Below are 20128 nucleotides of genomic sequence, written 5' to 3' on the forward strand. Positions count from 1 at the left end.
CATGATTTTGATCAAAAAATCACTAAATTTAACAATATTTAAAATTTTGAAGTAAAATTGAAGTAATTGTATCCTAGTATGGTATGTATGTTTTTGAAATTTAAACAAATTCTTGATTAAGAAATATAGAAAAAATCTGGTAAATATAGACTTGAACCTATATACAGGGTGAATCCGACCTATTCTGTCAAACCTAAGGGGTGAAAGATGAGCTCAGTGGATCATGAAATACGCCACCAACTCTGTCCTGTCTGAATTTATGAAGTTAGTTCAGGCTCAACGACCTTTCATGTTGCATAAACACAGATTTTTGGTGTTCATATTTCCTGCTTGTAATTCATTAAGTTAGTTTATTCATCTATGCTGAATTAAATTTGAGAGATTAGGTGAAAAAATATGCATTCTTAATGATTAGTAAGATTTGTTTTAATTAATAAGCAGTCAGTTAATTTATGATTAAGCAGTCATGATTTTTCCATACCCTGTTGACACAGTTGGGGCTTACAAAACTGGCCTTAGCACCTAAACTTTTGTATGTGTGATTATTAGATTGGAGTCTCAGGTCAATACTGGGGTAATAATTGAAATAATGTCAGATAATGAAGATTTGGGAATAATGTCAGCATGTCTACCAACACAGAAATGGATCACCAAAACCTAGAAAAGAAGTAAAAAACCTATTATTTACATCATTTTTCTTGAAAAAATGTTTGGCTGCTAAATTATTTTTTGACTTATCAAACCCCAGATAGAATAGAACTGATAAAAACTGGAAAATAAAAGTACATTCGTATCTAGATATGTTACACCATTTGTACTAGTTACATATATTATTTGTTAAAATGTAAATATCTTAGCTTATGTCCAGAACTCGCTATCCCAGAACTAACTGTCCCAGAGCTACTCTCAGCATCTGGGGCTGGCTCATGATCGTATAAGTGTAATACCAATTAGTACCAATTTCTGCCAATGTATGAATCAATCATTACGTCCTCAGGTCAGATTAAAAGATTATTTATTTACAGCTGTTCAAACAATGTATATATGAGGATATATTTAAATTCCGCACTTACAAATTAGTACACCACTAATTAGTTGCAACTCCTCCTTGAGCAAGAGAGGAGTAGAGAAAACAATAGGTCAAGACTTACCCTAAGCTTTTGGTCATCTTCCGCTCCTCCTGCTGATCCATGTCTTCCCAACCAAAAACGGGACCACCACCACTAATCAAAACCTAGTTCCTTCTGCCTTCTTCAAACCACCTTTTTCTCATCCTATCTCTTCCTGTTCCCTCTCATTGGTTCCGGTCTCCCTAAACGTCACACCTCCCCCCTTTGGGTCCCAGTCTAGAATTTCCTACTGGAATCTCGCTGCCACCCTGATGTCTATATAACAATGATAAAATCCGTCGGGCACTCCTTCTCAAGATACCACTGCCCGAAGGGCAAGGTCAATTCTGAGAATCTGCACAAGGCGTTGGAAGTAACATCTGTGCATATAGGTGCCTCACCTATTTCTATACAAAGATTTGCTTATTTGTGAATAAAAGATACGACCCAATGTCCAGACGTAGTAAAAATAAACATATTTTCTAAAAAGCTTCATTAAAATTAAGTGATTAGGGTGGATTTAATATTAATTAATAGTTCTACAGATTTTTGTAACAAGCTATTCGCTAGCTTGTTACAAAACAACCTGCCTCTGAGGGCTTCCCTACTTATAAACAATGTTTCAGCTTGCCTAGAACTATTATTAACTATTTTTAACCATATCATGCACCTTCTAACCCTTTCTCTGCAGAATTTCCAATGAATTGCTACATGCAGGAATGTGTTGCGAGTGTGTGGCCCCCCTAAAGTACCTATTTATGTTGTCAAAAGTTTTGCTTGTTTCTCATGTTCTGCTCATACTGGTAATTGGTCTTATCAACATATTCTGAAGTGAAGATAGTTAAATGCTTGAATTTCCATATTATGTGGGTATCCTATTAATGATCTGCCTGCTCTCTGTGGAGAGACTTTTTCAAATATAGGCTTGCCTGGACTATTTATTATATGAGTTTGATACTTTTCATTAGATCTGGAATAAATTACCAATAAAATCCAACAAAAAAAAACCAATATTTATTAACTTAAATCATTAAAAAAATACTTGCATGATAGAATAAAACAGAACGAGAGAGTTGACATAGTCTGAGTGCATATATTTTCATTATTTATTGCGGCATTGCATGCTTATCTCTTTATAAATAAGAACACAGGTCAATGTACATAAATTCATTGATTAATTCATGACTGAAAATTTTCATCTTCAACAATTAAACACGAACAGTCACTGAAATTCATGCTGAAAAACAGTGTTATCAACCGGCATGTTAAATAAAATATATTATACAGTTGACACTAACTTTTACCAACTCACACGGACTTGAACAATTAGTTCGTAAAATTGAAAGTATGTAAATAGAAAAGTCATTTAAAGAAAAGAAATATTACTTGGGACCAGAAGACTAGTTCTTAAATCAAAGGTTCATAAAATTGAGCGCCAACTGTATTCATAAATTTATGGATTATGAAGTTTTTATGATATAAGAATTATTTCTTTTGCATGCATCATACAAATAGTTAACAATTTTTGTGTCTCTTGGTCGAAGCTACGATGTGCTACCAATAGCATAGCTGCCAAGTCTCCCGAATTTTTCGGGAATCTCCCGAATTTTAGCTTCATCGCTCGACCTCCCGAAAAGTTCTTAAATCTCCCGAATTTTTACGAAAATCACAAAAATCCCTAATTGTCGCTAAAAATTCCCTACTTCATTAAAAAAAAATCCCAGCTTATGAAAACAATCCCTAAGGAATTTCTTGTGGGGCATGAAGCCTCTTTTTTTTCCCTTTCGAAATGACGTCACACGTCGTAAATGGGGAAATTCCCTTTTTAAGGAAGTTTTACAAACCCTCTGATGGTAACAAGAAAGTTGTTTGTCTTATCGTGCAGGGAAATGGCTTAGCAGCCAATAGTCCTGGATAATAATCGAAGATTCTAGTGACGCGTATATGGTCAAAATTTCTTTTGTTGAAGTTACGTACGTGCGATATAACAAAACTAAACATGAATACTGATAAGCAAAAACATATTTAATCAATTTTAAATATACTTATTCCGATGAATTTCCTTTCATCAAACGTTCCAGAAGAGGGCCTACTTTTCCTTTTTGTACAAGTTGTGTTACGGACATAAACATCGGGCATGGAAAAACTGCCATCATCACTCATGTGAAATGAAAAAAAAAGCATCGAGCAAGTGTCACAAAAAGTCAGTGTTCTTCAAAAATTGACGGTGTTTTCCTTCATCTTCCGATGATTTTGGGGTCATTCGCGCAGAATGTTTGTTCACAGCGTTTCTGATTGAACACAATATTTATATTTACATCATTGAAGTTTTGGCCTCCAATTTCACTTGTTTTTTGCGTAGGAATTTTATTCCCAAGGGTTTAACTTCCATGTGTGTAAAATCCCTATTTTAATTTGACTTCAGTAGGGATTTTATTCCCTACGCTTTAACTTTTATGTTTGGAAAATCCCTATTTTATTTGGAAAAATCCCTATTGTATTTATTAGGGAGTGGTTTTAGCAGAAAATACGGGTTTGCGCGAAAATCTCCCGAATTTTCATTTTCAAAAGTTGGCAGCTATGCAATAGGTTAGCTTTTTTTTATGAGAAATATAGTTACTTATAAATTCAAATTGTATGTTTGCATTTTAATATACAGTGAGATCTTATGTAACAATGTTCAGAGGCCCAGCAGAAAGCATTGTTACACAGGATTCATATTGAAAATGTGAGAAGTGTACATGGACCGGACAGTAATATTGTTATATAAGCAATTATCATTTTTTAAGACCTTCACTGTATTAACAAAATTTTCATTGTCAATAACAATGAACCATTGTTATATTATAGGTGTCAAGAGATCAAGTGACATGGTTTACCCCAGTTTTCTTAACTGTGCAATGAAAAGCGTCTCATCCTTAAGGATGACAAGATGTTACAATTGATATGAAACAGTTTCTTCTAATGCCCTTATATAAAGAAACAACACATCAGGCAAAAATCTAGCCTGTTACCTTGTCGAATTTTTTTTAAACCTAGTTTTATTGATAGCACTCATAGAGATTTTGTGTAGCCACCAGCAACCACACCAAAGGTATTTTGCAACTGTGTGGGTTCATGCCTCTATTACACTGGTCTCTCCCAAAAACGTGTGATCTTTTGGTCATTATAATAGTGTTTCCCAAACTTTTTCCACTCGTGGTTCCCTTGCCATTGTTTAACCATGGCTCCTCAGAATATTCTAGAAAGGAATCACTCTAAAGTACTGAAAGTGCATACTTCAACCCAACTCCTCGTAATGCCCCTGACACAGATTGGCAACACCCCTAGGACCCTGCTATTCAAACTTTGAGAACCAGTGTTATGATGAGGAAAAAAACTGTCACATCATTCTTTAAAAATATGTATTACAATTTCCTGCATATAATCTGTGCACGCAAACTTTGAGGAAAAATTTCACCATATGATACTCAGCAACATATCGCCTACACATGCAGACTTTTGGCTATAATCTTTATCACTAATAATGCAATTTTAAAGAACGGAAGGGGCTGTATAAGTCCGCTTGTTTTTCACAAAATTTCAGATTTTTGATTGAGGCATTTCTCTAAAGAATGGGTCGAAAGTTTAAATCCCCCATCCTGAGCTTTAATCATGACTGTGATCAGTCATGGCCTAGGATTTTTATGACCTACAAATACAATGTCGTTACAGATTAGTTAAAACTGAAATTCAGATTTTTTTAACCAATCCGTTAAGATGATGCATTTTTAAGTCATAAAAGTCCTAGTAATCAGTGTCCAGTTTTGATAATTTCAGGAATATATACATATTTTTTAGCATTTTCAGATTCAAAAATTCAAGTTCATCCAGATACGACACTTGGCCTAGTCTGTGTAAATAGCAAGGCTGCTTTAAAGTAGGAGTCTTCAACCTATTGTATCCAAGAGCTACATCAATAAATTCACAATTTTTTGCAGGCCACAATTATGTATAATGAGTAGGGTACAGACTCTTCGAATGGGAGGGGGTAAATCAAAGGGGTTGAGCACCCCCTTTTTCCCGATGACCAAGCAAGAAAAATAAATTTGGGTTTGTTACAGTTATATTTGAGAATTCATTTTGCCACAAAATGAAAACATAAAAATTAAAAGTATCAATAATTAATTATTAAGCAAGCAATTATTTATTAATTTGATAAATTTAGATCACTAAGAGTTCTGTCCAATAACACCCAAGACTAGTCCATCTGATGTTAAAAAACAAAATAAATATAATCTAAGGTCTGTTGCCTCAATCCAGAGCTATACAGTAAGGGCTGTTTCATCTCTTTGAAGTCACACTTGCCGCCTTAACCCAATGAGCATGGTCTCAGATCTATTGCGTGACTTCATTGCTCAAACACTTTTTTAGCAGACAACATCAGCCCAAGAAACATGCTGATTTTTTGCACTTTAGTTGCTCATTTTACTGTTTTTAAGTGAGTGATCTCTCCTTCATGGTGTCACAGGCATGCGCCTCTAGTATTTTTATCATCTATAAGCTAAGAAATGGAGTAAATCCAAGAAGTAGTTGGTAATTAATATCTTTTGATATTAAACATCAAAACAATAACTTCAAAATTTTATATTAGGATTCTTTTAAATATTTGCTTCCCATGTTTTTGTGTTGCGGTTGTATTTATAATGAAGTCCAAGGCTTCTCTAAAAGTTACACCTAATTCAAATGGAAACAAAAAGATAATCAAAAATTATTAGAAAGTTCAGAAGATAATTGAAATTATCTGTCTCGAGTTGACTTTCAATGAGACCAATAAAAATTAACTAACATACTTGATACGACTGAAATAGATCTGAGAAAAAGTTACCTCATGAGCAAATGCAAAATTTCTTATTTTAAATGTTTAAATGGTGGAACGAAGCAAGTCAGTAAATATACAGATACTAATGACAATAATCGAAAATATAATTTTGGCAAGATTTTAGTCAGTACAGCAATTGCAAACTATTGTAATTAACAGGGTAGCAAGCAGCATATTCAGTTCTGGTTTGAGCAATTGCGTCACACATGATGTCAGCTTGTACAGACTATGGCACCACCATGAAACAACCCTTATTATATAGCACTGGCCTCAAACTGATCAGTAAGAATTTTGGTCAGAATTTTTTTTATAGATACAGTATTTTGAATTACCAATCGTTTGCACTGATGGGAGAAATTTTCTGGACCATCAACTGTCTGCTTTAATTAATAAGAATTCCAATCGAGTTTCATATAGTGGAATACCGATGTTATTTTTAGCTAACCAAAGTGTCTCTTGGCAGGCCACTAAAATATCATTTATAAGCTACAGGTTGAAGATACCCTACCATAAAGCATTTGTTCCACTTAGGTATATTATTTCATAACAGCGTGGCAAATGTCCCACTGAGTAACAATAAAATCACAGCACCTTCTCTTTAGTCAATCATCTAAAATTATTGCATGGGAAATTTTACGCAATAAAAATTATTGCTAGGTAAAGGCATATAATGTGAATGGTATTTGCATAGATGGAAAGATACTCTTCAAATTGATTAGTATGAATCAGTTCATTTTGAACCTGAATTTTCAAACTTTTGCTAATACAAACTGATGATTATTTTTTTGTTTAGACAATTTCAAAATTGTGCTATCAATTGTCTATTTTACCAAATTTTCATGGCGACAAGACAACTTTTCAGTATGTATGTATCTCTAGTTTTTAAATACACGAAACACATTCAGATAGTCAAGTTAGGATTTTGATGATTTTTGAATAAGGGAAAAACTGAAAAACGATTTTATACAATCACAGCAAACAGTCTTCATCTTCTGAATATATGTAATCATATTCATTCTCACTTTCACTGGCATCTATAACATCAGACTCAAATGCACGCTCCCAGACAGGAACTCTCTTGCCACAGACTTTCCCATTTGCAACCCACACAGAGCTGCATGGAGTACTAGAGTCTGCCACATGTTTAATACGTTTTGATGGCATGTAATCACAAGTAAAATCTTGACCAGTATTGTCACTTTTCCGTTTCAATGTTGTTTCCTGGATGTTTTCATCATCATCAGAGTTGTCTGATGTACATTCCTCCTCAACTTCATTATTCATATCTATGAGGTCCTGAGATGAAATTTTTAGGGCTTCGGTTAGAGATATTTTGTCTATGAGGGAACTATGTATTTCATCAACTTCTCTTTTTTGTATAACAGATGAATGTGAAAGATCACTTCTGATGTTGGGAGGAGAAATGTTTGTTCTGGGATCCCCCATGGTTACGGATGCACTAGTGTGAAAGTCTTGCAGCTTTTCATCCTCATTTTCTTTTTTTAACAGAAACCAAGTCTCATCCACTTTCTCCCAACACTTTCCACAAAAAATGAGCCAATCTGGCGAAATAACATACAAATGCTTGATCTTTCTTGCCTGATTTGTTTTAGCAGTGCCCAGTTTATTAGCGATTATGTGTGTTGTACGGTTGCCTCCATTATGCAAGACTATTTTCTCTGTAACATTAGCACCTAGAGATTTTGCTAAAGCATAAATAGGAATTTGCTCCACATTGGCTCCATTTGGTGTGAGTCCACTGAAAACAATGTTTACACCTTTCAATACATTGCACCGGACATAAGGGATCACATTTTTCAAATCAGGTATTGCCTTTTGGTTGATTACATACATCCTTTGCTTGACCATCTGATCACACAGTTTGTAATAGGCCTTATGAACGTTAAGCAATATTCTTTGCAAACAAAACAAATCATTATTTAGTTCTTGCTTAGTGTAAGACAATGAAAAGTTTGTACCGTCAGACAATTCACCATCTGATTTATTTGTGCCTGATGTAGCTTCTTTCTTTTCAAGTTCTGACTTTGATTTTGTTGAATTGGTAATCATTATCACAGGTTCCAGTTTCTTCGAATCACAATCAGCCTTTTCAGCTTTGTTTTCTTCAGCTGCAATGCCATCGCAAAAATTCACATTTATCACATTCATAGCTGAACCAGGAACAGGCTCTTGTCTATCAATGATACAAACCATGGAGTCTCCATGAGGAAATATTTTCCTGTAAAACACAAAGAATGTACTTTTTCAAAGAATGTAAATGTACACAAAGAATGTACATTTATTTTGAAGCGGAAAAACAAATATGAAATTATTCAGTTGTAAAATATTTTGCACATTCACACTTTGGAGTACAGTTTATATTTTAGATTTTTTTTCCTAATAAACTTTTTACAAAATTTTCTAAAATTATTCGAATGACCCTGGTGTCTGTGATTCTACATCTTTTTCTTGAAAAGAATACTCAGGACTTATAGTCATGTATTAAAGTAGTATGTCTTTTGGAGTATAATAGTACTTTAGTTTTATTCATTCCAAAAAAAGTTACTTGTATCATGGAAAACTTGTACCTCCGAGCCAACTTCCCCATTTGTATATAATGATGGGGGAACTATTTGATTAGCCTGATATATCACAATGTATTATATTCAGAATGCAAGTCCTTTTGTCTATAAGAGAAACAAAGCACAATATGAAAATTGCTGAAATTCTAACTTGTTCAAAGAGCTGCCCGAGCTTTTGTGTATCAAATGAACCTTTTCTCACAATTATGAAGGTCATAGATCAAATATATATTTGGAAGTTGAAACATTTATAGAGCCAATTGCTTTTGCTTACAACTTGGATGAATCACAATTTGAGGCATTCCAGAAGGTACTATTGTAGACCCAGCTTTAACAAATTAAAAAATATATATATATATTTTTTAGGAGGATCTCAGAAATATAAAATTTCTGAGGAGCCAAGCATGGGTTTTTTGTTAAAGTAAAACGGTCCTAAATAATGTTTTTAAGGAGCAACTACATGCATCCTTTGCATCATCCTTGAGTGATTTGCTGAGCTTTCCCATCCATGCAGCTGCCGCAGAACATTTCATTATGAGAATTTAATCAACAATTTAACCAACAAGCAACTCGCACTAGATGAACATCATGGATTTCTTTGACAAATAGATTCATCAAAGGAGTTTGTACTGTGTATCTCTGATTTTGTATAGCCAAGACTGCAGTCAGAACCTGGTTTTGCATGGGGAGGGAGGAAGAGAAAGAAAAAAGAAGAAAGCAAAGGCATAGAGAACAAAAGTCAAGCAAGTAAACCTATGCAGACAGACATAACGACAGCTTCTTATGTTGAAAGACACTGCAATGAAACAGGAAATTTTTTGTCATCTTTAGATTCTAATCTGGCAAATCACGTGCAGAGAATGCTGGGTGCCAATGCCAACTTTCTAGTCGGCAGGGCAGCCTGGAGCCTGATCAAGCCCTGCTGTAAGCCCATACTTTCTACACGGAAGTAGGAAAGAAAATTATACAAATAAATGCATGTGACTTAAGTACTACTACTTTATAGCACACCAACTCTGGTCATATCGCCATACAGCAATTTACTACTGATGGAGTTGGGTGGGAAACGAAGGCACTTTCTATTAAAGTTGCCTCCGGCAAATTTCCACTAGAAAGTAATTGTTGGCTTGAGTACTGGATGAGATTGAACACTGCTTGGGCAAAAAAAAGGTTGCACGCTCTAACACTTTCCTTTCAACACAAATAATACAGTCAACACCCTCATGTTGCAGCGACCATTCCATTGCAATGACCACTGCGATAAGACCCAAATGTTTTCATCGAATGACTATCATATATTTTACTTTCGATATAATGTCCGTTTTCGACAGGATGAAGGGGGGGTCATTATGTCGAACGTCGACTGTAATAACACACACACATTCACTGCAACATTAATTTTATGAGATCATATGGCATCACATTTTCAGCTAGATTGCATCAATGTTTTGCCAAGTTTCTTTGTAGATAAAGGAAGAGTTGAATGACTTCTCAGACTCTGCTCTAACGAGTGACATTTACATTATCGTCCGATTGGATTTAGGTGGGAAATTGTACACAATCCGTTCCCCATTGCCACTCTTTTTTTTCAATCACAAAGAGTTAAAGCATGTATATATGCTCATGGCAGTTAAGGGGTTAATATGTGATAATCTAAGTGCTTGAATGATACACTTAGTCTTTAAATCAAATTTTTACAGTTTGAGACAAGTGTATTTTGTTGTTATCATTTTGGAACATGCCACTGCCTTCAGAGAAGAAAATGTCCACTGATTGGTAAATATTGTCATTAAGTAATGAAAAAATACTCAGCAGAGTTCATTTCATTACGGATCTTAGTCTAGATTAACAACACCCCCCCCCCTTCCCCTCAGTTTTCACAATGATAGGTGCAGTAAAATATTTTGACTTTCTTTTTGTAGCCAGGCAGTGCAGAACAGAGTATTAATATCACCTGAATAACTTACTTAACACTCGTTTCCATATCTTTGTGGCAATTATCGAGTGACCAAAGCCTGCAAGACGAATAATGTCCAGGGTTGAGAATCTTGAGAACCATATTGGCATATTTGAGGCCACAGCGAGTGAATAGATGCAAGTCAAAATGCTGAGACATAGCAGTGATAAAATCTTCTGCCCCTTGTCTGGGATTTGGTTTGTTCACAAATGCATTAATTTCTTTGGTTTCCTACAATAGAAAATACATTATAAAATAAACCCAGATTACTCTGAATCAAACTGCCCAACACAGAAATAGCATGATTTTGAGATTTTGAGAAATGTTGCTAACATTCAATTCTTTAGGTCAGTGAATTAGCAAAATTTGTTCAAAATTACTTATGCGATCCTATGTTTCTGTTATGGTTTCACAATTATGGCAGAAACTGCATTTTACATTTCTCTGTACAAGACATTCAGAGTAAAATATGTTTAAATGTGCAAAGTCACTAAATACAGCCAAATCTAAAATATCTACTCTAATATATAGCAGCTGACAAAAACTTTGATGAATGAATCAGATTTTCTTGGGCTGAGAACTTGGTTCAACTGAGAACTGAGTTATTGTTAGTTTGACTCTTCAACCTGACCTCAATGAACTACTCTATAATACAAAAGGTTCTTAGGTGATGTGAAAGCTTTGACTTTAACAGATATATAATTCATCGCAATTTGCCTTAGTGCATATTGACAGCATGCTAATGATAAAATAAATAATAAATATATTGATTTAATTATAAATATATCAATTTTATACATTCACAATTACATAAATATATTTGTTTATGTACTAGAAACTAAAATGAAATTGCATGTGCAAATAATTTTGATCGTCCAATAATGATCTGCATAACATTATGAATGAAAACACACACACTACTCGTATATAAACATATTATTACATGTATCATATTTATTGGCACATTAATAGAAAATGTGTGAAAACAAAAAATTATCTTATACATACCTCACTAGTGAGTATGTTATCCATGTACATCAACAATGATAATTTCCTTTCTTTCAGCAGTTCACGCCACCCAGCAACCTCAATCTTTGCTGCTTGCTAAAATAAGTAGAAGTCATTTGAATGTTAATGTCAGGGTAAATTATTCAAAACCTTACAATATTACAATAAAAATGTCACATTCAGGTATCAGAAACTTATTTTATTATGATTTTCCTTATACAAAGAAGAAATATTTAACGAAGGGATTTATGCACCAGATTTGTTATAAATTATTAGCAGAATGCAAAACCTTGTATATTATTATTCATTAATTGAAATATTTCGATTGCATAATATACAAAACTACTACCACACCGTACATGCACCACATAAACATTCCTCTGGGGAATTTTATAATGAATTGGTGTATGTTGAGAAGTGTATTTTGCGTGTGTGTATCATGCATGGCCGGAACAAATTTATGCTATCAAGGTTTCTAAAATTGGTGCTGTCCAACAGCAGCTAGCTTTAGCGATTAGATCATTAAATAAATTAACCAACGTTGTGTAGAATGTCTGTGGTAAATCAAGCATCCAATGATATTTGCTTAGGCCAATTGTAATCATTGATATAAGATTGGAATCTTGAATTTGTATACATGAACTGTCCATCTCTGTTAGTTGCAGCCTTCTCTTCTCAACATCTCTTAAATTATGCATGTAGGAACTGTCTAATTCAGGGAGGAGTCTTTGATCGCAGCACATATGTTAAACTCTCGATCTAGACTGAGTAACAGGGTGATTGCCTGGATGGAATCTTTTCACCTTGTTTCATCTTGGTATGAAGAAAAGAATGATCTAGATCTGTCTCATTCTGTTGCCTCTGCTGTCTTCTGGCCCATTTATCATGCAGAGTACATAAATTCATTTAGGAATTTCACTCTAGGAGCTATAATCGCTTGAATATTTTTTGGCTATCAATGTTTCTTCCAATGGGCTTTAGTTCTCTCCACCATACCTATCCTTTTTGTGCAAGATATTAATTATGCCAAGGTGAATTTCTAGGATAAGTAAAACATGAAACTGAAAATAGAATTCTAATCTAATAAGGTGGAAGTGAGCATGAATTAAACTAGTTCATTAATTGAAGGATGTACCTAGACAAGAAACATATTGAGCTACTGAAAGGGGCAAAGAACATCTAGAGAGTAAAAATAAATGGTAAATTTTATGATGCTTTAATAGTTGAGAGTAAATAATGGAATGATGATAATAATGGTTGACATTTTCTTAATTAGATATTACATTGTAGCAAGTGTTGGAAAAAATTTGATTCTGTAAGTACAGTGATACCTCAGCTTACGTATTTTTTGGCTAATGAAGATTTTTTAGTGATTTTTTCGATGGTGCATGCACTAACATAAAATAGCTGAGTCGTGAGCTGAACTTTCGCACCAATCAATCAGAATTACTGTCACTAGGGCCCGATTTACTCATGTTCACCTTGGATTCTTTTTTCAGGTGTACCTACACGTCTTTTTCTGAAATTCTTATTCTTTGAATTGTTTCATATAAAAATGTAAGACACAGCCAAAATAGAAAATTCATTGGGAAAAAAAGGTGGCCTATGTTTTCAAAGCGCACTTTCTTTCAGTGCAAGACTATTAGCATCAAGCTGAACAGTCTGGGAGATTACCTTGTCTATCTGCATGTATCAGACAGACATGAGCTGAACAAATCACAAATACATGGGGAAAACCATACAAACTTGATTATGGAATGAATTATCTTCGTTAGCTGAGGTATCACTGTAATATTAAAACACAATCAGTGCCGTCTTAAGGCATGGGCCCACCCGGGCACCTCAAGAGAAAAGGGCCTCACAAAAATGAGATCCGGTTGAAATTTACGAGAATTTGCCTGGTAGGGCCTCAGAAAAATGACTTGGCCCGGGGGCCCATGATGCTCTTAAGACGGCCCTGAACACAATATGTCATTGTTAAATTTTATTATATAAATACAACGTCACAACAGGCAAAATGTCCAACGAGGTGGCCGAGGAAAAGATGCCCATAACAAACATGGATGAGTGTCAGTATCATGGCAATAAGAATCTTTAAGTTACCAGTTTTCTAATACTTATTTAAATAATAAATTGCATAACTAAAATTCAATATCAATCATTTGAAATTACCAATAATTTATTTTCAATTAAAAACAGCAATTTTATTCATAATTATGATGAATTTTAAGAAATTGATACTCGGCCGCTGAATATTCGGTATTCAGCCAAAACATTAGCTGAATATTCAGTATTTGGTCAAATCACTATTCATCCCATCCCTAATTAAAATTTTACCTTGGCTCCACTTTTTCACAGACTGATACATATCAATTATTTTTCTGGTCTTCAGTTAGTAGATACAATGCATAAAAAATTCGTTTCTTTTGCAAATTTTAGTCCATTCAATTATGAGTGCTATAGTTTGAATTTCACAGACAAAACACTTTTTTAAAATATTTTTCTGCAGTTATTTTTATTCCTTACTCCCGATTCGGCAACTGGTGTGGTCGCATGGGTCGAATAGACACTCAATAAATTGATTCACCCACCAGTAGACTTCTTGGTACCAAGATAAAATGGATTAGTTTCACAGGGACTAATCAGATTACCTGTAGATGTGAAAAAATGTGCACACACACCATTACCCGGTGTTCTTGTAATGTCCATGAGATTACACCCAACCAGATTTGCGATACACATATTTTTATTACTGTACTTGAGTTACCTTCTTGGAACAGAATATCAGTATTTTGGTTTAAGAAAGTGTTCGACCACTTCAACGTGGAATGTCACCAGGGTAGTAAGCAGCATCGACCTTTGGAAGGTGGGGGGAACAAAAATTTTCTTTCTGAGAAATTTTGCATTACTACCCTTCAAAAAGAATTAAAATTAATAGAAAATTGTTAATATAGCATATAAAGGGCATTTTCTTTCGATATTTTAAATTTTTCACTCTGAAATATTATTTTTAATATTTGATCAGCTTAAGGGAGGAGGGGGGGGGGGGGACAGGTCCCCGTGCGTATGCTTCTGAATGCTACCAACTAATTGAGAGATTTTAGAGAGATGACTGCTTTTCTGTTTTTGATTCATAATATTGTGCCTGGGTGTGGAATTCTATTGTTCAACTGCACAATAATAACCCTACCATCCCATATGACACATTTTTGCTTTTTCGAACTATTAGGGTCTGCATAATGCCATAACCTAATCAGTGCAATTTTGAAGTGTCACTGAGTTGACATTCACTTTGAAAAAGTTCCATCACTGTGAGCAGAACACCAAATTTGCATTCAGCTACAAATATAGAGACCACAAAAAGGCAACTTGCTCAATGAAGCGATGAAAAAAATGGGATAAAATTGTCCATAACGAACTTTAAGAGCAATATGTGTGTACAAAAAGGCAGGGTGATGATAGCATAGCTAATTACTATCGTCACTAGAAATACTGAATGTAAATAGTCTGTTAATCAGGTTCCACTGTGGTAAATCATGGCTAAATAATAAGAAAATCAGTTTAATACACAGTCATTTTACCTAGTTGCAGACAACACAAAATCACCTCACGGGCTGCATATGGCCTAGCTGTTGTGTGGTTACCTCTTATTAAACAATACAGCAGACAATACTGCAGATAAAACAATTTCCATAAAATCTCACGAGCATAGCCTATATTTGTGATTGTCCCGATCCAAAATTTTTTAAAATTTAACAAATAAAATTGTCAGTCCCACCTCACCTGTTGCATCAGGGTTCAACTATGCATGCATGAATACAAAGGGAATTTAACTATGCACATGTAACACATACACATTTAACTAAGTGCTACTATACCTTATGTGTCACCTCCAAATTAGTCTCGGGTAACTTCCGGTACATTCCAGCTCTAGAAAAATTTGAAAAAGAGAAGGTTGTTACAAAACAGATATATGAGAGAAGCATAAAAGCAGACTAAATAAATAGTATTTTTTTTATTTACAGTTGGTAATAGATGCGTTTTTTCTGGAAGAAACAAAAGCCATACTGTTGTAACATTCGGCAACTGATTCACATACAAGAGAAACAATGGTTTGAATAGGAAAGACATTTTGAAGCAGTGAAAAGTTCTTTTTTAATGTAATAGGCAGTAATAAATTTTTTTCTGTTGCCTAAATATACATGGTCATAGAATTGTAGTACAGCTTAACGAATAAGATGGAATGGACACAAATACAGTTTGACCCAGGGTAATCAATTTTTTTTACAAATTCTTGTGAGTAAACACAGGAACTCATAAATTGTATTGAAATTTGTAGTCAGGAGAATCATTATATTTGAGTTCAAATTAATCTGAACTATAATGATTTTCCTTGATTCAACAAGTAAAAATCTTGGTTTTATCTTTTTTTAAAATCAGAGTTTGACTGTGATACAGTAAAATCTCTCTTTTGCAGTCACCAGCAGGACAATATCTGCCAGTAAAAGAGGAGCAGCCATTTATCAGGGGTTCAAATGCATACTTTTATTATACAAGGGGAAAATATTATTTGGCCGCAAAAGAGGTACTATCTTATCTGAGGAGAATCCGTTAAAAGGGGTTTTACTGTAATAATAATGAATCACCTACCTCCACAGATCAACTCCACAATCCGCACATATTTCCTTTATTATCAAGTCATGATTACAATATTGAAGCATTAGCAATGGAGCTCTAAAATAGATGAAAAATAGGGGGGGGGGGATATTGGTTAGTAACTACAAGAGCAAAACTACAACATCTCATGTATTTTATGCAACAAACATCATAAAGTAATATTAGGTTGGGGAATAAAGTTCTTGCCAGTAATGATAGGTAGCACAAGACAAACTGCAGTAGTCGTATTTACATTCTAGTTTGCATAATCATAATCGTTTATCCCTCATCCTTTTTTCATAAACAATAAATTTCTGGCAAGAACTGTGTTCCCCCCACATAATATTAACAAGACCGAAACTACAACATCTCACACATTCCATGCAATAAACATCATGAAGTAATATTATAATTTCTGAAAACAATGGTATCTCCTATAACGGAGACTCTCTTGTTAGTGGATTCTTTCAGGTAATAACAAAATGGACCAATTTTTTTTTAAAATTTCATTAACAGGCTTCAAAGCACAGCAAACTTTCAATATAACGATACTCTGCAGACTATGAAAAATATCACTGTAGAACGACTGTTGTTATATTGAGAGGCAGCAGTTTAATATTAGGCTACTGCATTATAGCATACTTGACAACCAAATTACGGTGGAACATGAAAACTATGGACAGTCACAAATAAGGAAACTGATGCCAATATAAATACTATTGAAGGATTATGGCACATAATCAATAGCCTGTTATGCAGTATACATCACTGTACCAAATAATTCAATTCATACCTGGCTGAGTTTATGTGTCGTCACCTTCATAAAAAGACAAAAACCAATTACGTTTTGATAGTTTTGCAAAAACAATCGCTGTCATTTACTCTCCCGTAATAAGGATGTTCCTCATGGGGTCTCTAAAAAATGACTAAATGACTAACGATAATGAGAAAGAGAACGATGTGTTTTTAATCGTTTTTGGGTGTTCTGCTAGTAACCTCAGCATATAGTGCTACAGCCGATATGGTGATAAGAAAAGTCACAAAATCATGGAATATCATTTATTGGGAATTAACCGCTTTTGTATACAGTCCAGTGTTTTAATCAACTGAACATCCATTAGCATTTTGGAGGTTTTTTTCTCGCTTATAAGTTTTACCATTTTTGCAGTACGTTACATTCTGCTGGAATATCTCATTTGTTTTGGCTCAGGTTGTACATGCACGTTTCCATTTTTTAAATATTTTTCCATGCTAGCCGTTATAGTTTTAATCCCACAATCACGCTTTTATTGAACCCAGAGACTGTTTTTGAGGACTTATATCCCTAACGGGACAGAGCCTGTGCCTTGGAAAGATTGCTTTTGACCAAACTCAGAGATTTATTTGCCCTGACCATTGCATTATTTAAAATAGAGTCCTGGTTTTTATTACTTCCAATCTCATATCTGATCTGGGATGTTATATTTTAAATCTCGATCCCTTATTTAGTTATTGAGTATAATTGTCTTTGTCGTATGTTTTTTAATTAAAATTTTCTTGTTTTTAACAGCCATAGTATTTTCCTTTCTTGGTGATGTGTTGATGGTTTTTCCTTTGGCAAGGAAGACGTCCGAAAGCATGACTCCATCTCATGGAGAACAGCTATAGTATACATATAGAAACATCCTCTCCACTTGTCAATACAAGATTCATCGAAAGACCGGTTATTTGTGGAGATGAAGATTACAAGGAAGAAAATTCATCACTGCCCCCACGGGGACACGAACCCCGGTCTCTCTCTCCCCGTGGGGGCAGTGACGAATTTTCTTCCTTGTAATCTTCATCTCCACAAATAACCAATCTTTTGATGAATCTTGTATAGCTATAGTATACCTTATTTCTTTGGCAATTTTTTTTCTGGTAGGCCATTAACTTCTCTCTGTGTGTGTTTTTCTGTCCGCTATTGCTATTATAATTTCCTTTGGCTTTTGGGGGGTTGCTATTCCTTTTTTTTACTATCGGTCCACATCTGGAGGTGACATCATCCCCTAGAGGTTGCCACATTTGAATAGAAGCCATTAACATTTTAGAGCTTTTCTTTTTGTTTGTATGTAACTGTCTCATTGGTGGCATGGACTTTAGATACCCTGCAGAAAGTCTCAAAATGTGGCACCTTGTAAACATTTATTTTCTCTGTGCTTGCGTGCTCCAACAGTCTTCTTTGTCTACTAGGGCTTCAAACCTGCTAAATGAAATAATATTAATTGGGGGAAAGTTACGAAAAAAATTAAATTTTCTTTCTGATTTAATCAAATGCGGTTCAGGTGCATCAAGCTGACAATAATAACGGCTCGTGGAGCGAGCTCCCAGCAAACCTGCTATCACTCATTGATTGACAAATATTCCAATACTTTTGCCTTGCAGTGAGCTGCTACATTTCTTTATTATTTATATTCAGGCGGTAAGGAATCATGACAGAGTAAAAGCGAAATCACTTCTATGGTTATAGCTGTAGCAATGTCACTTCCTTTCCTCTTATGTCTCATTTACATATTCACATGCGGGTATGTTAGCGATAGGATGAAACATTTTCTGCACTATTGCATTGGTGAACTTCAGTCTTATTTTGCCTTGATAGCACAATGGTACTGTTGCTGCATATTCTGCTCACAGTCGTATTTCAGCACGGACTTTTTCTCTATGCTGATGGACTGATTCTGATTGGCCGTGGTTTAGCAACTTCAAATTCTGCAGATTTTTTTTTTTTTTTGTTCTGATTTCTGACTTGGACTATTGCTGTGCCATGGACGAAGAATGGGGGGAAAAACCCGGTGAGCGATATAAATAAAGCTTTTTTTTAAAAATTTCCTTCCATTATGCCTTGGGACACAACCCATGGTCTTGCACTCATAAGGGCAGTTATACTTCATTTCACCCAAAGAAAAAAAATCGCCAACACACCGCCAAAAGGGATTATACTATAGCTGTTCCTGTTTCACCCTTGGCGACTTCTCACCATGCTTTTTGTCATCGAAGAAAAAAAAATCACCAACACATCGCCAAAATGCAGGGGATTCTCAAACTGTGCACCGTAAATCTTTGCCAGGAGCGCCGCAGAGCGGTGACGCTAACAAAGGTTTTTCGAAAAGATTCCTTGTTAAATTGATCGGGCGAGCCGCGGATAAGTGTTTATTAAACAAAAGGAGGAGCCCTGGGGTGCAAATTTGAGAACCCCCAGTAAAGAAGGGATTATAATTGGGGGAAAGGAGTTCCGGTTTTCTTAATTTAGAAGAAACAGTCCCATGGGTCACGAAGCTGATCTTATTGTTGATTTTGGGTCAAAGACAGGGAAAGGTTGAGAAGCGCTGGTTCAAATGATTTGAAAACATTCGCAATCCGAACTCACCCAGGTTCAACCACGTCACCTTCTTTGACAAGCAACGTTTGAACGACCCCTTCCGTCATCGACTTGAGCTTAAATTTCTGATCACCGACGTCGCCGTTGCCGTCTTTGCAAGAGTACGTGAGCACCGTGGTGCTCGAAAACAGCTGGTGGCCAGCCTCGACTTTCCATTTCAGGAGCAGGAAAGGCGTTTTTAAATAATTTGAAAACTGTCGGACGGCCGCCATTTTTTTTTCGTTGTTGTTGTTTACATTTTTGATGTTGCCAATCGCCGAGAACAACAGCAGAAAAATTCTATCAATTAAACTGATTGACCATACTTATTGGGACAAGGACGGGACATCCAATCACCTGAATTCGAGACAGAGCTCCTGCTGTCACCTACCAAATAAAAATAGAACTATTTATGATTCATTAATTAATATCGTGCGTTGGTTTTCAACCGGTTTTTTGCTTCAAAATAAACAATATGCGGCGTGATGTCTATGAAAAGTTTTTTTGCTCTGTAAAAGCAGGTTATATTTTCAAGTTTGCTGAATTATTTCAACAATTATTTACGCTGCGGAAGATATA

The 20128-nt window shown here is 35.0% G+C and overlaps 1 protein-coding gene across 1 annotated transcript; it reads right to left on the reverse strand.

Annotated features, from left to right (window-relative positions):
- Nucleotides 1-2193: 2193 nt before the first annotated feature.
- On the reverse strand, nt 2194-19809 carry LOC149083081 (RNA polymerase II subunit A C-terminal domain phosphatase-like). Its single transcript, XM_089236217.1, has 6 exons — nt 19559-19809; nt 16168-16251; nt 15396-15447; nt 11518-11613; nt 10520-10740; nt 2194-8209 (listed from the first exon to the last, which is right to left on the reverse strand). Exons 1-6 carry the CDS (start codon nt 19780-19782, stop codon nt 6940-6942), a joined length of 1947 nt encoding a protein of 648 aa, XP_089092343.1. The 5' UTR covers nt 19783-19809; the 3' UTR covers nt 2194-6939.
- Between the last annotated feature and the right edge of the window lie 319 nt (nt 19810-20128).

This window comes from Pholcus phalangioides, unplaced genomic scaffold (assembly GCF_987345545.1).
Source record: "Pholcus phalangioides strain wild (caught in Gottingen) unplaced genomic scaffold, Ppha-v1.0 ptg000009l_1, whole genome shotgun sequence".
Taxonomy (NCBI): domain Eukaryota; kingdom Metazoa; phylum Arthropoda; class Arachnida; order Araneae; family Pholcidae; genus Pholcus; species Pholcus phalangioides.

Excerpts from the sequence above, each read along its gene's own strand:
- LOC149083081 (XM_089236217.1), bottom strand. The coding sequence starts at position 19,782 with ATGGCGGCCGTCCGACAGTTTTCAAATTATTTAAAAACGCCTTTCCTG. Across the intron at positions 16,252-19,558 it reads GGTGACGTGGTTGAACCTGG|AGCTCCATTGCTAATGCTTC; the intron begins GTGAGTTCGGAT and ends CATCTATTTTAG. Across the intron at positions 15,448-16,167 it reads TGTGGAGTTGATCTGTGGAG|AGCTGGAATGTACCGGAAGT; the intron begins GTAGGTGATTCA and ends AAATTTTTCTAG.